The sequence below is a fragment of the Solanum stenotomum genome, chromosome 11, assembly GCF_019186545.1.
Source record: "Solanum stenotomum isolate F172 chromosome 11, ASM1918654v1, whole genome shotgun sequence".
In the NCBI taxonomy this organism is placed as follows: domain Eukaryota; kingdom Viridiplantae; phylum Streptophyta; class Magnoliopsida; order Solanales; family Solanaceae; genus Solanum; species Solanum stenotomum.
In genome coordinates, this window is record NC_064292.1 from 4,161,937 (window position 1) to 4,184,304 (window position 22,368).

The 22,368-nt window shown below is 33.4% G+C and overlaps 2 protein-coding genes across 3 annotated transcripts; one reads left to right on the plus strand and one right to left on the minus strand.

The window, feature by feature from the left end:
- Nucleotides 1-1,354: 1,354 nt before the first annotated feature.
- On the plus strand, nt 1,355-4,617 carry LOC125844827 (probable leucine-rich repeat receptor-like protein kinase At1g68400). The gene is made up of 3 exons (XM_049524168.1): nt 1,355-2,044; nt 2,576-3,241; nt 3,877-4,617. Exons 1-3 carry the CDS (start codon nt 1,384-1,386, stop codon nt 4,458-4,460), a joined length of 1,911 nt encoding a protein of 636 aa, XP_049380125.1. The 5' UTR covers nt 1,355-1,383; the 3' UTR covers nt 4,461-4,617.
- A 4,752-nt stretch (nt 4,618-9,369) lies between these two features.
- On the minus strand, nt 9,370-19,214 carry LOC125844826 (ATP-dependent zinc metalloprotease FTSH 4, mitochondrial-like). Of its 2 annotated transcripts, none has more exons than XM_049524167.1 (7): nt 19,022-19,214; nt 16,422-16,509; nt 14,382-14,630; nt 13,982-14,227; nt 13,765-13,889; nt 11,478-11,954; nt 9,370-10,713 (listed from the first exon to the last, which is right to left on the minus strand). In XM_049524167.1, the coding sequence occupies exons 1-7, from the start codon at nt 19,046-19,048 to the stop codon at nt 9,790-9,792; spliced, it is 2,136 nt and encodes a 711-aa protein (XP_049380124.1). In that variant the 5' UTR covers nt 19,049-19,214; the 3' UTR covers nt 9,370-9,789. The 2 variants fall into 2 exon arrangements, with proteins under 2 accessions (XP_049380124.1, XP_049380123.1); XM_049524166.1 differs by having other exon boundaries at nt 13,973-14,227.
- Nucleotides 19,215-22,368: the final 3,154 nt, after the last annotated feature.

Sequence of the window (22,368 nt, forward strand, 5' to 3'; positions counted from 1 at the left end):
AATTGTTTTTACTTTTTCATTAGTTAATTGTTATAGTAGTAATGAGTACACATTACCACACAAAACACTACATTTGCTTTAAATCTTATGAGTATAATGCCAATGATGAATTAACCCAATGGGCTAAATGCAACGGTAACATAGCCTTAAAAATGCCAAAATAAAGTGATATGTTTCCTCTTAGGCTCTTATGAGTTCATGTGAATTCACAACGTTTGAAAATATTATACATATATTAAGGATTTGTTATATATCTTTACAAATACTTAACTAAAAATTCAGTTATTACTGTAATATTAACTTGAAATCGTTGTTAAATTTTAAATCCGTCTCTGTATAATTCACAAATAATTGAAAGGTATTGTAATTTCCATTATTTGGTACATAAAAAATACTAAAAATAAATTATTTCTTTCTTTTCATTAATTAATCTACCAAACCTTAATAATAACACAAGTCATCACTTCACAGCAAAGATTAAGTACCAAATATAAAACACCTAATGCCACTTTCTCATTTTAACTTATTTCCCTTCCTTTTTGCTTTTTTTTCTCTATATATTACCTTTCATATTTTTCCTTTTAATACTTCACCAAGAAGATTACTTTTAAGATAAATCTAGTTTTGGTTTGTTGCTCAATACTTTTCAAGTATGATGTAACATCATAAATACACCCCATTAGAAATTTCTAAAATAAAGACTTAATAAAATAAAAATAGAAAAAAGGAGAAATTTTACACCAAAAGTGTAATTTATAGTTAGTTTGACTAAATTTCCAAAATCTACTTATTATTACTTTTTATAAGTAGTGTTTTTTGAGAAAATACTTCGGGAGAAATAATTTGTGTTTGGATAATCATTTCAAAAATAACTTGTGGTAATATAAGAGTAGTAATTTGTGTTTGGTCAAGATTTCAAAAAAAAAAAGCGAGAATTTATAGTTTTCCGCTTGTGATACTACACAAAAACTCATTTTTCCAAAAAAAGCTTGGTCAAAATCGACAACACTCCAAACCAAGAATTCTCACTTCATAGAAGCTCGGCCAAATAGGCTATTAGCATGTGACATATTACATACAAGATTGCTCGTAAATAGTAAGCGTCACTCGCAAATAAGTTTAGGTCGACTTCGTCCGCGTGAACTTGTTCACATTGTTGTCATAATGTCCAAATACTTACTAAAAGAGAATTACGTTAGGCCAACTGCCAACGAAAAACTTAACGATTTATACAATTTATGATGAATCCTCGTAATACAGAACGAAGAAAAAAACGAAAATAATTAAAGAGGTAACGGTAATGTCAACATCACAATACAACTATTTTACATTCTTCTTTCTCCAAAGAAAAAAAAAACAGAGCAAAAACAGAGCAATCAAAAAATGGCAGCTCTGTTTCCAAACCAATTTTCTCTCTCTAAAATCCTCTCTTTCTCTCTCTTCATCTCCGTCTTCTTCTTCACCGTATCTCATTCCGACGATTTCTCAGCTCTTTTAGCCTTCAAATCCCGAGCCGATACGTCGAATTTTCTTACTTCATGGTCTAGAAATGCCCCATGTTCTTCATGGATAGGTGTAAAATGTCATCCAATTACTCGTAGAGTCGTAAAAATTGTACTCAATCACTTAAACCTCACCGGATCAATTCATCCATTGATTCATCTTACACAAATTCGTCATTTAAGTTTACATCACAATTCTCTCAGTTCGATTCCGAAATTCGATTTTTGGCCTAATCTCAAACATGTTTACCTCTCTCACAACAAGTTTTCCGGTGAATTTCCATCGGGAATTTACCATTTGAAGCGACTCAGGCGACTTGATTTGTCGTTTAATGAGTTTTCCGGTGAGATTCCGGTGAAGGAGTTGAATCAATTGCCGCATTTGATGACTCTGCGTCTCGAGTTTAATTCTCTTAGCGGATCACTTGGTGTTGATGAAAAAAAAACTGTTGCTTCAGTTAAGGAATTCAATGTTTCTGGGAATAACTTTTCTGGGAAAATCCCAAATTGGTTATCAAAATTTCCAGTGGCAGCTTTTGCAGGTAAAGTGTGGGAAATGAGCGGATTGGATCAAATTTGAACGGATCAAAACGGATAAAGTTCATAAATAGCCATTTTTTAGTTCGTGTAATTGAGAATTAACCATGGTCAAAGAATATTGTCGTGGAGTTTCACTTGTGAAATTTGAAACGTTACCACAATGACTATTTTCTCAATTACAAGATTGAAAAATGACTAGGTCGAAACAGGTTAATTTAATAAACAGGTCATGATTAAACCGTTCAAAATTTGTTAGGGTCAAAATGAGTGAAATAGCCAGGAATTTGCACAATTGGCCTTAAAAGGTCACTACTTAGATTTTATCCCCCCTATGCTAGTGAGCTAAAATATGCACTCAAACTTCTTCTGAATGCGGATTTTAGCTGACTAAGCTAACGATTACAAAATTTAAAAGAAATGATGATAATTCTATGTTGAAATAACGTTTACTAGCTACTTTTCGGTTTTGTCTTTGAAAATAAACTACTTTCATGAAGTTTCGAATTCCACAGCTAATGTAATTTTTCTTATAGGAAACGTTCGTCTTTGTGGATATCCATTACGAACTATTTGCCCGAGTGAAACAGTGGATAGTAATCCAACAGTGATGAGTACTCCTAATTCACAATTCAACTTTCTTAATCAAAGAAAGAAGAATTTGAGTGAAAACATGTTTCTCTTGATAGTCACACTTGATGCAATAGGCGTTATGATGACGGTTTTGGTAATAACATGGTGTTGTTATTACAGAAAGAAGAATCAAGAGAGTGAAATTTACAGGTTGAGGAAGATGAATACCAAGTATAATAATCAGGACACGAGTAGTTCAAGTCTGTATCATTCATTTGAATATGGTATCAAGAAAACAAGTGATCAGTTTGCAACTATGGTTTGTTTTGAAGGATGTAAAGGTTTCAATAAAGTTGATGATTTGTTGAAGGCCTCAGCTGAAATGTTGGGAAAAGGGAGTGTTGGAACAAGTTATAAAGTGGCTATTTTGGATAATGGAGATGTTGTTGTAGTTAAAAGAGTAATTGAAAAGTTGAAGAAAATGAAAGATGTTGATGGATTTTTGAGATTAATTGGAAATTTGAGACATACAAATGTTGTGCCACTTAGAGCTTATTATTCATCAAAAGAGGAATTGCTTCTTGTCTATGATTTTCTCCCCAATGGAAGTCTACACAATCTCTTACATGGTAATTTTTCAATCCTTTACTTCTCAATTCCTAAGTCCAAAACGGAAATTTATAGTATGTTTGGTCAAACTTTCAAAATCTGTTTATTTTAAAAAGTATTTTTTATTAGAAAAAGTATTTTCTGCTTTGAAATACACTTTTGCAATATTAGAACAACAATTTGTGGCTTGATCATGTCCACGGTAACCTGAAGTTGAGTCACTGATCAGTATGTTGTTATTGTTGTAATTTATGCTTGATCAAGGTTTCAAAAAGTGCTTCTAGGGCAAACCTGCTTTACTTCTGTTACTACCCAAAAGCACTTCTATTTTTCCTAAAACTTTGGTGAAACACCTCAACTCTCTAAATTAAGCACTTTTTTAAACAATAAACACTTTGAACTTCCCAAAAAATTAATCTAACTGATTATTAATTAGGAATAAAATGGAAGGGTTAGTGAGAGTTCATATTGTTGATACCCATTTATATGAGATTGAAATATAATTGACTTACATGCATTATTATAAGTAACGCTATAATATCAGTGTAATTTAACATGTTATAATAAGTTGTTTATCATATAATAAGTTACACTTATCATAATCAATTACTTGTAGTTATCTTTTAGGTGATCTAATAGTATAAAAATTCCACAGGCAATCGTGGACCGGGAAGAACACCATTGGATTGGGCAACAAGACTAAAATATGCATTAGGAGCAGCAAAAGGACTTAGGTTTTTACATAGCAACAACAAAACCAAGATTTGCCATGGGAATTTCACATCATCAAACATACTAATTGATCACAATGGCAATGCTTGTATCTCTGATATATGTCTTCACTTGCTCTTACAAATGCCAATTTCATCAAACAATGGATACAAAGCACCGGAATTATCAACACAAAACAATGTAAACACAAACCAAAATCCAAGAAATTTTTCTCAAAAGAGTGATGTGTATAGCTTTGGAGTGGTTTTACTAGAGATTTTGACTGGGAAAATTGCAACAAGTGAAGGGGAAACAAGTTTGGCAAAATGGATACAAAGTGTTGTGAACAAAGAATGGACTTGGGATGTGTTTGATTTTGAACTTGCAAGGTATAAAGAAAGGGAAGATGAAATGGTTGCACTTTTAAAAGTGGCTATGGCTTGTTTGGTTTCATCTCCAAAAGATAGGCCAAAGATGATTGTAGTGGAGGAAATGATCGAAGACATCGCGAAAAAAGAGAACAAATAGAGGGTCAGGTCCATTATCCATCGAATTTTGAAATGTTATGTTTACTTATCCTTAGAAATTTATCGACCATCGAAAGAGGAGAATAGAGTTCTTTATACTACTAATTGTTCTCCTTCTACTCACAATTTGAATTTGATTCTTGGTAATCAATTAGTTATGATGATTTTTTTTTTGTTTTCAATTTTTACCTAGAAATAATTTGGTACAATTACTATATCATTCTTTACTTCTTTAATTCTTGTTTTTCTTGTATGTACTGTCCATTTCTTACAATTGTATTTGCTAAAGAGTGTAAAAAAATAATAATTGGATCACATAATTGTTTTCCTATGGTCTAAAATTCCTTTTCTTTTTTCCAAACATAAATGTTTAAAAAACTTATAATAGTAGTGAATATTTATCTAGTATTATCTTTTCCATCGGTATGTTGCAATTTTTAAGATTCTTACACCTTTAATCAGAAGTCTTGAGTTCAAGTCTTGAAAATGAAGTTCTCTTGATAGGAAGCGGTAAAATCCGTTCTAATAGACTTTTTACTAGGCGAATTTGACTTAATCAAACTGTTCTAAACCTTTTGTCATTCATTTTTATCATCCTCGAAGTAAAAAATGAAATTCAATTGCCACTTTCTATACCACACTTTAAAAGTACATATTTAGTGAATTTTTACCACAAATACACAGTTTGAACAAAAAAAAAAAACAGATTGAGTTAGATCGAGCGCGTTTTTGAATTTTGGGCTTCTATCTTTGCCCCTAAATTTTTTGTACATGCACAATTTTTTGACGGAGGATATTCAACTGACCACCCTTCTGTCTATGTAGCTATGCCGCAAAACTTTTCAACACATAAATTGCATTTGCACCATACAAATAGAATATATCCATGCATGTATTCTACACATGATGAATTCATTATCAAGTTTTCATTTTCAGCCAGTCTGGATCATTTAAAGATGAGAAAGACATGCATAATGGACCTATTTTGCTATGCCAGTTGCAGTTTAAGGCCCATGACAATGACTTGAGGAAAATTTAATTAGGGCCCTTTTTAGAGGAACAATTGTCTTGACATAAACTGTTCTAATGTACACCTTTGAAGCACATGTTGGCACATTCATTGGCTACGGGTGGCAAAATCAGTCCATAAAAATATGACGCGTTCCACCTGTTCAAATTGGTAGGGGTCATGCTTATTAAGTTTATCCATTTTGATTCGTCCAATTCAGTCTATTTCAAAGTTAGGCTAATTGTTCGATATGTAATGTCTAGTCATGGTAAAGAGAAAAAAAATACTAGGTAATTAAATAAATTATAAGAAAAGAAACAAAGAAATTCGAACATAGTTATTCTTGGCCCAAGTAATGTTTAAGCGGGTTAATGACCTATCTAATTATTAACTCAGCTCATTTTGATTCACCCAAATTCAGTTAAACCCTCATATTTACACCCCTACCTTCAACTATATGAATTCTCGCTATCCAAAAATCAATTAGTTTTACGCTAATTGTCATCCTAACAGTAACTAATCCTCCTCATTTACTCGGGCTTGAGATCATAACATGCGCAAGTAACTTAATTAATTGTAAGTTTGTAACCACCCCTCCTCCTCCACTTAGGCTTGAGACAGGCAATGTGACCAAGTATTGATACCGATAACCGGATACTATTAATTTAAAATCTTAGATCCGACTCTGGCTCCACACAAAAATAACAAGGGTCACAATGTCAAGTTATTCTCAATTCTTTGCACAACTATTGTCTTGTTGTTGCTTCATATGAGGAGCCATGTTGTTTTTAGCCAAAAGGTGTGAATGATGTGTGTGCCCAAAGGGTCCCATCCAATGACTCACTGGCAATGGCCTATTTGTTTGGCATTTTTTATTTTTTGGATTTTTTTAGGTTGGAAAGAGTCAATAAAAATATGGATAGGCTTGACGAAGTTGAGTTGTACTAAGAAAATCACTTTTGTCTTAATCAATCAAGAATGCATCAGCTAAAAAGATAGAATAAAATTTAGTGTATTATGTCTTCTAATCTAGTTAATTTGAAATTATCAAATACATTTTCAATTTTTTTTATTTGCATGACTTGCATCAACTTGCTAACTAAATATCTTTGCCAAGAGGGAAAAAGGTGTTGGACACCCTCAAGTTTCATATAAAAAGGAAAAATTGTATGAAATAGCAAACTATTAATTCAAATTAAATGTTATAGCCATAGTTTATTTTATTTGTAATTCGCAGCAAACATCCCATTTTTTTGTCATCTGGTTCAATATACAATTAGTCATTTTCGGTATACAAATGTATAAAATGTGTTTGTGTTTGTATAAAGCGAGAGAAAAGTGTATATACAAATACAAATACATATACTTTCGTCATATACACTTCTAATTATACAAATACATATCTTATTATTCAAATTACAATGTATAAATGAATTTATACAAAACTGAACAATTTGTATAAAATTGGATGTATCTAGCGAATTATACAAATCAAAAGCTCCATAGCAAACATAAAATTTGATATGAAGCGCAATTATGCAAACTATAGTTATAACATACAAATATGATTTTTATGTTTGCTATATGTAAAAATTGCTCAAAAAATAGCAGTCTGGTGCACTAAACTTTTGTTATGCTTAAGGTTTAGGTAAGGATCAAATCACAAGGGTCTATTGTATTGTATGCAGACTGTAGTCTTATCCCCTTTTCACATCTTACAATATATAATGCCTGATTTATCTTGATTTTTTATTTGACTTACTTCTAAACCTAACAACCCCAAGTATAATAATATATCCAGTGTATTCTCACAAAGGAGGATTTAAAGAGATATCCAAACTTTTTCCCTACCTCCAAGGTAGAAAGGTGGTTTCCAATAAATTGTTTGACTTAAAAGAAAAACAATCCAACATTCATTGATCATGGTTGTGTTAGTTTCAATATATATATATATATATATATATATCAATGTGTGTTACCACAACATCAATCAATTAGATCAGCTTGAAATAAGATTTCTTAAGAAAATGAATCAACAAATATATGAAAGACAACAACTTCTTCCAATATAATATAATGTACGTAGAATAACAAAAACATGACAAGAAAAGGTATCAAATAGATGGTTTTGTTTGTTTGGAAGCACACAATAACTTCTCATCATGTTGTAGTGAAATCATCATATCTCGTTTCAAAATATTATCCCAATCCAATTTTTTTAACTTATCAATAAACTCATACGATAGGACTACGCGAGAAGCTTTTCCTTCTTTTATCACTCTCATATATTCTCCGTCTGATATTGACATTCTACCTCTATCAATCAAAGTCAATTCAATAAAAGGGAGAAAAAAAATTCTGTTTGGGAAAATTTGTCTTGTTCTTATACTATTTATAACAATTATTTGCATGAGTATCTTTAACTTTGGTAATATCATCAATTAGTTATTTCTTTGAAATTTTCTATCCATAATTAATAATTGACTTCTATAGACATATTTATAGACTTGCAATAATAGTTAGTCTTACCTTAAAAAGTGTGCTCAATTATTCATTAACCTTTTATAATACAAAATACTTACTATATGACATAATTACCATAAGAATATATAAATAATTGCTTCCCAAAAATTGAGTCAATGATGATTTTTATGTCGACTAATAAAATATTGACGTTTTTTCATCTTAAGTTACTATCTGGAAGATACATAATGCTACCTGCTTCCTCCGTTTTATTTTAATTGATCATCTTACTAAAATAATTGCTCCATATCAATTGTCCACCTTACTAAATCAAGAAAATATTAATTGATTTTTTTCTATATTACTCTTGCAATTAATTTGTTTTGAAAATTAGTAAAAAATAATTTTCACATTTATTTAAAAAATTTCCAAATTTTTTAAGGGGTGAATTAGTAAAAAATAATCTTGTAATTTCTTACGCTTATAAAAAGGAAAATACCAACTAATATGGTACGTATGAGTATTTTAAACTTGCAAATTTTAGTGTATGGGCCTCACATGTGGTACGTATGAGTATTTACTTGGAAATTTTAGTGCATGTGCCTCACATGTGTAACCTGTTGCTCTCAGCGTATAAAAAAGAATGACAATTCTTTTAAGTCTGTTTTAAAAAGAAGGATTCATTTCCTTTTTAGCAATACTTTAATTTTAATTTTTCACGTGACGTGCTAAAAGCCACAGGATTAAAGACATTTTAATTTATTTGACATAACTTTAATTTAGAAACAGAAAATTGAGAAGTTTTCTTTATTTTCTTAAAATCAAGTCAAACTTGGTCATTCTTTTTACAAAAGAGAAAGTAATTAGTATCAAATCTTTAGAAGTATGTAATTATTTTTTAAAAATGTATATGTTCAAATATTTAGTTAACTTATAAATAAAACCAAAGCTTTACAGAAGTAAAAATTCCAATTCCTGATGATTGTTTTATTAGTTAAATGTTGCAAAAGACCTTTTATTCCTCCTTGATTGAAAATGGAAGACATACTGTAAATGAATTTTTTTGCTAAAATTCAAGAAAAAAAAAGGGATTTTCATTATTAAAAAAAACGAACAAACAAACAAAAAAGGATCTTCATACAATACTCGAGCTACAAGAAATAACAGATGATAACATAAATGAAAGGACAAGAAACTTCAGGAACAATACTACAACTACTAACATGAACGGACAACATGACAACACACCACCAGCTACAAACATTCTATCCTAATGCATGCCCTCCACACTCTCCAATCTATGGTCCTGTCCTCGATAAGCTGAAACTGTACCACGTAGAAACAAACCCCAAGTAAATTGTGAAAAAAGGATGATAATCACTAAAGCAAACAACTAGTGATATTGTAACAGTGTCAAATTGCATTATGGAAACACTAGTAAGCTAATAATCTGCTAGTTTCATTTATATAGGAAGAGCAGTATAGTGAGTGCAGATATGGAACAACCAAGTTCTTGCACTGTGAAAATATACATTATTCCCGTGGGACTACATATCCAATAAAGATGAGCAAGGAAAGTAAGAAAAAAAAAGCTGAAATCTGACTTGGAAAGACGATGCCCATCTATGTTACAACGATGACACGGGAATTAAGAGGTCTAACGAGAGTTGAATATGAGCGATACACTTGATAAAACATGATGAAACTGCCGTTAATCTGCTAACAAAACATTTTGACCTCAACTTCACCTTCGTTTACAGCAGCTCAACAATGGTTCTCAAAAGGGTGGAAGGCTTGCACGAAGATAATCGACTATATGCACGTTGAACTGATATATGGTTTACCAAGATTTTCTGTGCTAAGATCCTACTGGAGCAATGCCTTTGGTTTTGGCAGCAGCAGTAGCTGCAGCGGCTGCTGCAGCAGCGGCCGCAGCTGCAGCTGCACTTGGACTCTGGGGAGGTCTTGTATTGGACTGTGGTGTACTTTCAACTGATACTGATTGATGTTGCTTCTGCTGTGTCTGTTGAGATTTGACCTGGGCAAGTAAGGCCTTGATCTGGCCTCCGGTTAGTGTCTCCTTCTCAAGCAATGCATTAGCAAGAGCATGAAGCTCTTTATTATGGGTAGTGAGAATTGTTTTTGCATTGTTGTAAGCCCTTTCAAGTAATTCTCTTACTTCCTTCTCGATTAGAAGTCTAGTCTCGGTGCTCATGCTCTTCCCATTATCGTCATAGTTGTGAGTAACGAGCCCCACTTCTTTGCTCATACCAAACTTGGTGACCATGGTTCTGGCTAGCTTGGTTGCTTGCTTGAGATCATCAGATGGACCAGTAGTTACTTCACTTTCACCAAAAATGAGCTCTTCAGCAACTCGCCCACCCATGGCAACATCAAGTCGAGCAAGCATCTGCTTACGGGAGATGCTGGTCTCGTCCTTTTCAGGCAATTGAGCAACCATACCAAGAGCCATTCCTCGTGGAACAATAGTTGCTTTGTGCACCGGAAGAGCCCCATCTGTATGAATAGCTACAAGTGCATGACCACCTTCATGGTATGCTGTGAGTTTTCTCGACTCTTGGGATATAAAAGCTGATTTGCGCTCACTTCCCATCATGATCTTGTCCTTAGCATGCTCTAGATCAGCCAAGCTTACGGCTTTGGCACCATCCATAGCAGCCTTCACAGCAGCGATATTCACCAAGTTTGCAAGGTCTGCACCAGAAAATCCAGGAGTCCCCCGAGCAATGATCATAAGGTCAACATCATCCGCCTTCAGAATCTGCCAAACAGGATATTCTTTGGATGAGAAAGTAGCAATGATCTTAAACAGACCCCTTATAGGATATCATATTCACATTGCATCAGCTGTCCAAGAATGAGAGGATTTACATAAACCAAACATGGAAAAAAGGAAGCTTGACACAGCATGACATAATAACAACATACCGAGTGTGATCCCACAAGTGGGGTCTGGGGAGGGTGGGGTGTACGCAAACCTTACCGCTATCTCTGTGGGGTAGAGAGGTTGTTTCCGATAAACCTCGGCTCAAGAAAAATGTTTTACAAAACAGGTTTGAAGAAAAACAAGAAACATAGCGAGACATAGTGACTCATTTTTATTCTAGGACCTAAAAATTGAAAGAGAAAGCAACTTAAAATAAATAAATAGCGTCTAGAATCTAGATAAGAAATGATGAATCAATGACAAAGTGAAATAAGTCAAAGGCAAAATGAAACAGGAAAAGATATCCACTCACTGAAGCTTTTGGAGATGACAACATTTATTGCATCTTCAAAAACTTTAAATGATCCACCCATTAATGTGCAGGGTAAATGAAAATATATTACCACAACACTAAGGAAAGACGATAGGATGCACAATTGGTTTATCATATAACACACTACATGCGAAATAAAACAGGACAGTGTACTGGCTGTTTATAGCAAGCACAATATAGCTGAGACACACTACTGATAGATTGTGACAGTAATAATCTGGAAACTGCAGCATCACCAGAAATGTCCCAGTTTCAGAAAGATTACCTTTGACATGTGAGATTCCAAAATCTGCTTCCGCCCTTCAACATCAGGATTTGGGACTACAATGTTGCGATCAAATCGTCCAGGTCTCACCAATGCCTTATCCAGTGACTCAGCAAAATTAGTGGCAGCAATCACAATGATTCCATCATTTTGTTTGAAGCCATCCAGCTCAACAAGCAATTGATTTAAAGTCATCCTCATATATTGCTGATCCTTTGGGTTACGGCTTCCTCCAATGGCATCAATCTCATCAATGAATATAATGCATGGTGATCGCTTCTTCGCAGCAGCAAAAAGGTCTCTCACTCTGCGAGCTCCGACACCAACAAACATTTCTTCAAACTCACTGCCACTGCATGAGAAAAAGGGAACCCCAGCTTCTCCAGCTATGGCCCTCGCCAACATGGTCTTACCAGTTCCAGGGGGGCCAACAAGTAATACTCCTTTTGGGAGCTTTCCCCCAAGACGAGTGAAACGCTGTACCCAAAAGTTCGCTGAAATGAGCAATTAAATAGATTGGGCTAATGTTGACTGATAATACTGCAGCTAATAAGACGTCGACACATATGAGCCATATATCACCACCATTACTAATCAGAATAAGTGTGTCATACATTACATACTTGACTGTCCAAGATAAGTATCTTTGACTGAAGTGGAAACTATAGGCAACAGTTAAAAAGATTTGGTTTAACACAAGGAAAGTAAGCAAAAGCACATATAGACACCAAAAACCTTCTGGTTTGTACCTTTTCTCCTCTTTTACTTCCAAAGGGTATCTATCGGTTGATCAAGACTGAAAAAAAACAGCTGATTCCACTAGAATGTATTAATAATGGTGTAGCTACTTCAAGCTTAGGGAGGTCGCAACCTCAATATCCACGATTTTTTTTGGGTTTGGTTTTAAACAGAATTGTTATAAAAAGTTAATGAAAATACAGAATTAAACAATTTTAGTTACAGTTAATGACTTTCATTTAAGCTCCTGTGTAGCTCAGCTCATGGCAGTCCATACTGGGTTAAACTTACAAGCAGACACCATGTTTTCTTATATTCTTTATTCTTAGTTTTTTTAATTCATTCTTAATAAAAGCTGTAATGCACAAAGCTACAACTTTAGCCACGTATGACCTTTTGTATGCTTCATTCTCGTTCTTCCTTCATTAGTTTCCTTCTCTTTTCATAGTACTACCAACAACCAGGTTGTTCTCTAAGTTGCCTCCACAATCATAGATAAGGAACGCTAAGCAACAGCACGCTTTTACAGTTGCAATCACCACCACCCCACCCACCCACCAACCCCGGTCAAACTGAAAACCTAACACAACTGAATATGCACCACCAATTAGAAGCATCACCACTCTTGATCAGTTAGATAGGACTGGAAAGGCTTATTACACTCATTTCGTAGAGCAAGTTAAAACAAATCTTTGCAGATCAAATAATAGATTTGGTGCTGAAATAAAGTTGCAGAATCTTACCATATATGATATGTACCCTGTGATATATTTTGAATTAAGCCTGTACCTATAATATGTGTATCATATAACCAAATTGTTAGCTGTGAGCCTGTGACTACATACTATTACATGATTCTAGATTTATCAAGTTCCATAAAATTTCTGTTGACATGTTGCTGATGATCGTAAAAATCTTGAACATGGTAGTTTATATATTTCAAAAGCTTTTCATCTTTCATTACACTTCATTTACGGCTTGTCAGTTGAGTTACCAGCTTGATTAAGGATCGTGTTAAAATAAAATTCTAGCTCGACTTTCCCAGTGTTTTCAATCACATATATAATACACTATTCACAAAATGGACATGTAAATAAGTGATCCTCACCTGATTTGACTATCACGGTTCAGGCTTTACATCTGTGTTTAGGTACCATAGTAGCATAACCCAAAATTATGGCACTTAACCAAATCGGAGTTCAACAACTGAATCTATTGAATGATCAGGACCTATTTATGAGAACCCAAGGGAAGAACCTTATATTCCTAACAAATGATAAAATGTGTTTTCCCCACATTTCTATCCTTGGCATATTTTCAGATGGGTGTTTAAAGAGAGCTGGTGAAAACACTGTCGTAAAAGATGAACTTCAGTCCTGCATTTCTAGTATAATAATGTGTGGAACACCAAAGAACAAAATTCATCACTGTGTTATTTTTGTTTACTTACATGGATTAGTGACTCAAATATCAATTATAGGACTTCTATACCGCAGATGAAGTCACTGAATTGCTTGTGATTACAAAGAAACATCTCAGATTAACTCACCTTAGGATCTCGGAGATAGTGAACAATTTCTTCCAGCTCAGATTTTGCTTCATCAACACCCTTCACATCAGAAAATCTTGTATTGGTTTCCATGGTTGGTTGCACTTCCTCATTTAGACCAAGTCCTGATGCAGAAAATGGATTAAGAAAAAGACAATAGTAGAATACTTCTGAATAGAGCTTCAAAAGCCAAACAAAAATTGCAGACCTCTTATACCTTTGCTGATTCCTCTATCTTCAATGAGAGCACCAACTCCAGAAATCAAGAGAAAGGCCACAGCCAGAGACCGGAATGTACGCCACAACTGTTCTTTGAAGTTACCTCCTTCCACGGCCACCATATGTATAGGAGTATTACGGGTACCAAGAACACCATCCTTTGTTGATTTCCCAACATTTCTAAGAGCTGACAGAGCCCCTATATTCTCTTCCTCCATATGAGACCTAGCAGAGCCAGCAATCCCTGAAAAGAGCTCTTGTCAGCGTCATTGGTATCCATGATAGACTAATTAAAGGAATAACCCTTCATAAGCAAGCATTAATGTTAAATGTTCAATATTTAGAGTAATCCATTCTCAAATAATACAAGGTAATGAGAGACATCTGATTATTACTACCTCTCTGCAAAGTCCGGAGAAGCTCACTTTCATCAAGTCTGTCAGCCTTTACCAGTGCCTTAACATACTCCGACACTGCCGCTGGATTGGAATGCAATGAAGGTTGGCTTTCAAACGACCTTATGACTGCCTCTGGATCACTTCTATGAAATGCAGCATTACTAGTTTCCTCTCTTTCACGTACTCTGCGGGCTAAACTTCCCACATAACTAGACTGAAACCTTTGCTTGGTATTTGCAACTCCATGAACTGCACGTAAAAGAGGGACAGAGTGGAAAAGGAACATAAGGTCAACCTCAAGATTCAGATTGGTGATGTCTGATGGAAAATGGGCTCTATCAGACGCTGGCAGAAGTTGCCTCTGAATTTGAAGTTACAAATCGTAGCTTCATATACAAATACTGCATCGACAGTATTTCTGCCGAATAAGATGGATCATTAACTTATAAGCTGATATGTTAGCACACTAGGGTTCTAAGGTTTATAAGACTCGGAAGTATGACCAACAAGGATTGCACAAAACTTGGAGGTTTGCTAGCTCATTTTCATGAAGTACGCTTCTGAGAGGCAGGCATTCACTAACCTTTTTTTTTGGTAATGCATTCACTTACTTATGAGCTGATATTTAACCCATTTGTGTTTAAGGTTCACAAGACATGGAAGCATATGACCAAAAGGAATGCACTTAACTTAGGAGGTTTGCTAGCTCAGTTCCATCAAGTTTGCTACTGAACATAAATTGCTTAAATGATTTGGATTCACCAACTTATAAGCTGAAATGTTAATTTATTTATTTTTTGATAAAGGTAACATTTGAATATCAATCATCAGCTCAAAGCTGGTATCCAAAAATTGACATGATATCCTCCCTCCACAATTGTGTGTCTGGCATAAACAAAAGATAAAGAAAAGAAAAGAAGAAAAAAGAAAACTATCCCTAGATCCTACTTCATCTTTATAAGGACCCTAGAATGTCTACAATAGCCACAGGGTCATCTATATACTCTGAATTACACCAATAGCAAAAAGTGATAAGAATTGGAAGCATACTACTGAAAAAGAATTGTGTTTGACTCGAGAGGTTGCTAATTCATTTACACAAAATGGTAAATTGATTTCTAACTTTCTCTTGTAAAACAATAAAGTGCAGGGGGGACATCAACAGTATGAAACCATCTATAAGCAAAATTTAATCTATATCGATAACATGTCTGTCATTTAAATACAAAGCAGTTTTTGGTTAGCGGCAGGCCGCATACAGAGGTATGCAGAAATGGAGATAATTTACAAGAAAATATCAAATGTTCAATTGTTTCTACAGATGTGCAAGTCTAACAAATCTTTTTTTAAATAAAAGCAGATCAGAGAGGTTGACTTGATAATTTTATTTCAACATCTAGATAATTTTTCTTCCACTTCCTTTGGTACATTTATCATGATTCATGTCACTCTCCTAACTCACTCTTCAACTTACTGAACCTTGTCTTCTAGATAGCGTACCCCTAAATAATTGATAGTGAATATAAATTAGCTCACCTGTTGACCTTCAATGTTATAATCAATGTATTTTATTTTTTGCACCTTCAATTTGAATCCACTACAAACAAGGATTTACGTTTAAAGCTACTGATAAAAAAAGGTCTTCCGTTTTTCTCCTTTTACTCTAATGTTTTTAATTTCTTTCATCCATTATTAGGTGCTTTAAACTAAATTAACCAGCATGAGCCTATGACGATTAGTGCATAAACACTTTGTAACCAATCCTTCTTCGCGGAGGTGGGGGTGGGGGGGAGAAGGGGTGACTGCATTATCAGCCAGTACGGTCATTAGTATATTTCATAAAATTTAAGGGATGGCCATTGTTCAGTTTAGAGAACACAACAGCTCAGCTTTTTAGAGGATAATAAATATCACACGAAAAGTTAAGCATAAATGCCCTGGAAAAGAAGTTCCATATTATCAACCTTATGATATGATATCTATGTAGACCACAAAAATAAAGAAACTCTCCTCCATCAGGGCCAAAATCTCAGAGCATACCTTCACTTCCTATGATCCGTCCAGAGGAAAGATATGTTCGATTGAACAAAGAGCTAATCTGCCTCAGTTGAGATTGTTGCCTTTCAACCTGTAGAACAAAAAAGGTATTATTACACACATGAGAAAAGAGAAACAAGATAAGAGCTATCATAGAACATGGAAAAAAGCTCAAACGCATCCCCTATCTATTAGGACCTGGATCATTAACTTTTTTTCCTTCATATTTTTGTGTTTGCTTACATAAAACCCTACAGATTACATATATAGTATTTTTGAGAGCAGCAGTAAGCTGAGATAAATATAGTCAACATTTTAAAAAGTAGGTACGTAACATTATATGACCTTCAAAATTCTTTCTAGTGGGATGAGTGTAGTGAATCATTAATTCTTGCCTCAGAAATAAGAGACGGATCTGGGATTTTTTTTGAAGAAGTAAGATGATTTCATTAAACGCATCAAGAAGATGCAGATTGTACAAAAGAGTGAATTCAGAGGACAAAAGTCAGCTATAAACTAAACAAAAAGCTAGGCTTAAACCAAAAGGCTGACAAAGTTCAAAAGATTTACAGGACAGTTGATAGAGGTTAAATTTAGCCAACTATATAACCAAAAAAGACATCTAGCTTTGAGGATAGAAATAGGAGTTGATAACCCATCAAAACATCTCTCTGTCCAAATACACCACAAAATGCATGATACGGGTGGTTTCAGGGAATATTTCTCACGTGTATCCCACGTGCCAAGGATCTGAGTTCAAACGTTAAGAAACTAACAGAGTTAGAGAGGACACTAGAAGAGCACCAGTATTTTAAACTTGAAGGTTGCTCCATGTAAAAGAAGAGGGATGACTGAGTCTAAAGCCAAAGATAAAGGACTATTTTGAGCTTTTTCTCTAAAACATGCATCTTCAGATGCAGAAAACTGCCAAATTACATACCACCGATCTAAAAAGGGCAGCTGAGAAGACATATCTTTTTTCACCAGAATACGAGTATTTCTCATTAGAACAAAAAAAATGGTAAAACACATCCATCTGAGCTAGATAAGATTCAATGAATCAACTATACCTCGATTCAAAATTAGATGGAGTTGGTTAGATGAATCATCTTTATCCATTTTGCTCTATTTAAGTCCATTTCATTCCAATTAAATAATACGACTTTTAAGTCAAATTAGCAATTCTCTAAAATTAGAGGTTCTCTATATCTCATACTTATCACTGCACAACTTATAAGACTCTAACCAGAGTAAAAAGATAAATGAAAAACACCAAATCAAATTTGAGACTTGGCAGGAACAGCTAAGCCTTTATCCTAACTAGCTGGTATTGCACCCATAAGCTAAATGAGACTAGGCATAAAATAATTAACTATAAAAAGATAAGACAAATTTTCAGCTTCATGAGCAATACTATAGCAAGCAAAAAGAAATAAAGCTACCGCCACAGGAAAACAGCATACTTGGAAGACAGTTGCATAACACTAAAACAACCCTAATAAACGAAAAATAGAAACCACAAGTTATGAACGAGCCAATTACTCTGAAATCTCCAATAATTTAATCAAAAAGAAAAAGCGATCCAATCTTGCACCCAACGGTGTGGCGTAGTGGTCAATGAAGCAGGTTGAGAACCATAAGGTTTCATGTTTAAATCCCATTGGAGGCAAAAACACTAGGTGGTTTATTCTCATCTTCGCTAGCCTTGATGGACAAGGTTGCTCGGTAGCTATGCCGGTGGGAAATACTAGATAGAAGGTACCCGTGGAATTAGTCGAGGTTTGAGCAGCTGGTCCAAACACTACGACTATCAAAACAATCCAATCTTTGAAATAGAATCCCATAAAACTACAAAAATTAGGGCTTCTCTAACATAATAGAGTGAAATTTCAATCTGAAACCATCAATCAAATAACGTCTTAATCCCAAACAAGTTCGACTCAATTATATGAATCATTCATAACAATTCCACTCTATTGGACTCCATTTTATCCTACCTCCAATCAACAACAATAAACCAAATAAAAATGAAACAAAATCCAAACTTGGAAACAGAAACCCATAAAACTACAAAAATTAGGGCTTCTCTAACCTAATATAGTAAAATCTCAAACTCAAACCATCAATCAATTACATCTTAATCCCAAACAAGTTCGAGTCAATCATACGAATCATTGAGAACCATTCCACTCTATTGGAATCCATTTTGTTCTACCTCTAGTTACCAAATAAATATGAAAAAAAAAAACAATCTTGGAAACAAAAACCCATAAAACTACAAAAATTAGGGCTTTTCTAACCTAATATAGGTGAAATCTCAACCTCAATCTCAAACTCAAACCATCAACCAATTACATATTAATCCCAAACAAGTTCGAATCAATTATATGAATCATTCATTTTTTTTGATAATAACGGGAACAAATTGGTAACAATTATATGAATCATTCATAACCATTCCACTCAATTGAAATCCATTTTACTCTACATCTCGTGAACAACAATAACCCGAATAAAAGCAAACAGAAACACAAAACCCCTCGAAACAAATAGAGACAATAAAAACAAAATCAACTATAAAATAAGAAAATTCAAGCAGTGACCTGAGTTAGAAGGCGCATTAGAGCCATCTCCTACAAAAGATCGAATTTTTCTTCAACCCCTTTTCTTCTCTATGCAGATTATTGATGTTTCTCAGCTTCTTTGAGGATTTTCTTCAGAAATTTTCTGTGATGATCGAAAATCGAGAAGGGGAAAATAGAAGAGGAAGATGGATATTTTTTTTTTTCTGTTTTTTCTTTTTTTAATCAAATGGATATAAATATATTTGGGCAATTAATAGTAGCTTATTTTATTTATTACTATGAAATAAATAAAATGGAAAATATCTCAGGTCGCAAATGCCGACTTTTATATTTGTAAAAGAAACATGTTTTAATAATTGCAAAATGGAGTAGTTTAATGTGGTAAATTTGTTTGTAAAACTTGTTTATATCAAATGTTCAGAAATGTCTACCGATCTAAATCTACTTATTTATAAATTTTAAAGTGGGGTTTTTTTCTTTAATTTATGGTGATAGCTAAGGTTGCTCATTAGATGGATCCAGCAGATAATTATGCTTAATAGTTTAATAATTAAGGAGTGGTTATTGAGCAATGTTTTGTCTCAATCATTTCATGTTTCTTTTTTTTTATTTTTACTCACCAATATTTGATCTCTAATTTTTTTTAGCTCCACTTATATTGGCAATTATATAATTGTAAATTACCGTGAGAAATATAAACTAAAGTCTAAATTTTGAGATTTTCATAGGGCGGCATACATAGACATTAGCCCTATTTGTATGAGGTAAAAAGATTGTTTTTTGATAGAGTTTCGACTAAAAAAATGTTTTCAAAAACACATTTGACAAATACAAAAATAAAAACTATAGTAAAAACATTGGGGAAAAAGTAGGTTGCAATTGATGCAAACATTCTAGAGAAGGCCCAAAATAGTCTCTCATTTTTTGGTTAAGATTCAAAGTCATCCTTGAGTTTTCACATAAGCACTAATAGTCCCTTATGTTTGCAATATTGGTGCACTTTTGGTCCCCCTAATTTTTTACCTATTTTTTAATATTAATTTTGTTCATAATTTTATGTAAGGAATGTTCCATCGTCTTTTTATATATTTAGTAGAAATAATAACTCTATGTGAGAGAAGGTGAGAAGAAGAACACATTGTTCTGTTTAGTATAAATATTATTGCAGCTAAACTAAGAACATTTTAACATATGACATTACAAGAAAAAATTTTTTTGCACTATTGCACGTGAAATTGTCGTGATGAACCTCTCGACTTTACCTGCAATACAATTTCTACTAAACAAAACAAGGTGTTTCTCTTTCTCACAATCTCTCACATGGAGTTATTATTTCTATTAAATATATAAAATGACGATTAAACGTTCCATACATAAATTATGAATAAAATTAATGTTAAAAAATAGGCAAAATTTTGAAAGAGGACCAAAAGCACACCAATATTGCAAACATGAAGGGCTATTAATGCTCCATGTGAAAACTCAGGGATGACTTTGAGTTTTAACCCAGAGAACTTCTTTGGGCCTTTCCTCCAAACATTACATTAAGTCTCAGCGATCATTCTATACTAAACTGTTCTGAGTTTTGAAGCTCTATTCAAGACTGGCTAAAATATAAATATTGTTTAAAAATTGCAATATTTTAAATAGTTATACTTCAAAGCAACTATTTGCCCCAAACTAATGAGTATTGGACAAAATAGGCCCAAAAAGAAACTAAATGATCTTTTCATTCGGGTCAACTGTTTTAGATCCAAATTCCACATTTTATTGTCAAATTAGGACTAATAGTATCAAACAACATATGATGAGTTTAAAACCTAGCATGAAATATATATTTTTTAATTTTGCATTAGGCCTAACTAAATTTGAATTCGCATATTCCATGGCCTATTTCTAAGGACGACACTTCAAAATAGGAATTTTTTTCGTTCCTAACATGATTTTCATTCAACAACAACACATCCAATATAATCTCACAAGTGGAGTTTGAGAAAGGTAAAGCGTATGCGGCCTTACCCCTATCTTGTAAAGGTAGAAAGATTATTTCATTACTATTGCGGGGCATTTCTAATTAAGGATAGAACAAACTCAATCAAATCGTTCACAAGAATTCAAATCATCGTCATCTAAGGCCTAAGCATTCCTCATCAATATATATAAGTTAAATTCAATTATCAAATGTAATGGTAAATATAATAAGGCCATGTCATCATCATTATAAACCACCTTAATCTAACTTCCATGGAAAGCCATTAAGTCCCACTAAGTAGTGTGTGCACTCTTCTTACTCTCTACGTGTATTACTCGCACTTTGCTCTTTAATCTTATATTATCATAAATCCATCATAGCATTGTATTTCCGCGACGCTTATATTGTGGATATGTTTAATTTTATAAGCTAATATTAACGCTCATATAATATTATTATATTGTTATTTTATAAAAACATGTCTTTCATTCTGATGAATATCTTTATGTCACATATACTAATTAGTAGCACTTTTTCATGTCAACTTTCTTATTTTAGTTCTATATTACATTATATATTACCATTTTTTTGGAACAATACCGAGCCTAAATGTCTAACTTATTTGACTTCAACATCGCAATTCTATCTAATTTCACCTCAACTCGAATTGTATATATATAGATAATTTAAAAAGATTATGGATACATGTGTATGTATTTAAATTGAGTTGAAGGAGTAAACAAATATATCTTATTATCTTATATTGCCTATATGGTAACTTTTGACAACTTTAGACTTAGTAAGAAGCAAACCTAGCCATTAAGGAATAATGTGGTGGGGTAAATAAACATATGGTTAACATCTACTCTAATGTCTTTTCTTGAAAAAGCAAACACACTTTAGTTTTCTAATATTCATTATAATCATGCCTTAGACTATTCACTTTGAATGATTGAGTGAAGGAATGTGGGGACTTTATGTTATTTTATTTTATTTTGTAAGGATTCAATTGTAGATTCTTTTTGGACAAGTTCAAAAGATTCTTTAAAAATGGGGATCCTACAAAATTGACCAATGAAATCGCGCCACGTAGGATTTCCATTTTAGGGTGAGTCAAAAATCATTTCATTTTTATTAGCAAAAAAATTTAGAGGGCTAATAGACTTATGGAAATGATCATTAAAGTATTTATAGTGACTTTGCTCTTTTCATCATCACTAATATCTTATTGGTATTTACTCACATAGGGGCCTCTTATGTCCCATCTTCCTTTTTTAAATTTTGGTTTTAGTTTTGGCTTTTCATTTCATTGATATGTAGGGGCCATTTGGTTTGGTTGTTGGAATTAGGAGTTATATTCTACTACTATAAATTTTTGAATTTCTCAATTAAA

Coding starts and splice junctions, on each gene's coding strand:
- LOC125844827 (XM_049524168.1), top strand. CDS start 1,384: ATGGCAGCTCTGTTTCCAAACCAATTTTCTCTCTCTAAAATCCTCTCT. Junction 2,045..2,575: donor TCCAGTGGCAGCTTTTGCAG/GTAAAGTGTGGG, acceptor TTTTTCTTATAG/GAAACGTTCGTCTTTGTGGA. Junction 3,242..3,876: donor TCTACACAATCTCTTACATG/GTAATTTTTCAA, acceptor AAAATTCCACAG/GCAATCGTGGACCGGGAAGA.
- LOC125844826 (XM_049524166.1), bottom strand. CDS start 19,048: ATGGCTCTAATGCGCCTTCTAACTCAG. Junction 13,890..13,972: donor AATCAGCAAAGGTATAAGAG/GTCTGCAATTTT, acceptor TTTCTGCATCAG/GACTTGGTCTAAATGAGGAA. Junction 10,714..11,477: donor TGGAATCTCACATGTCAAAG/GTAATCTTTCTG, acceptor CCTGTTTGGCAG/ATTCTGAAGGCGGATGATGT.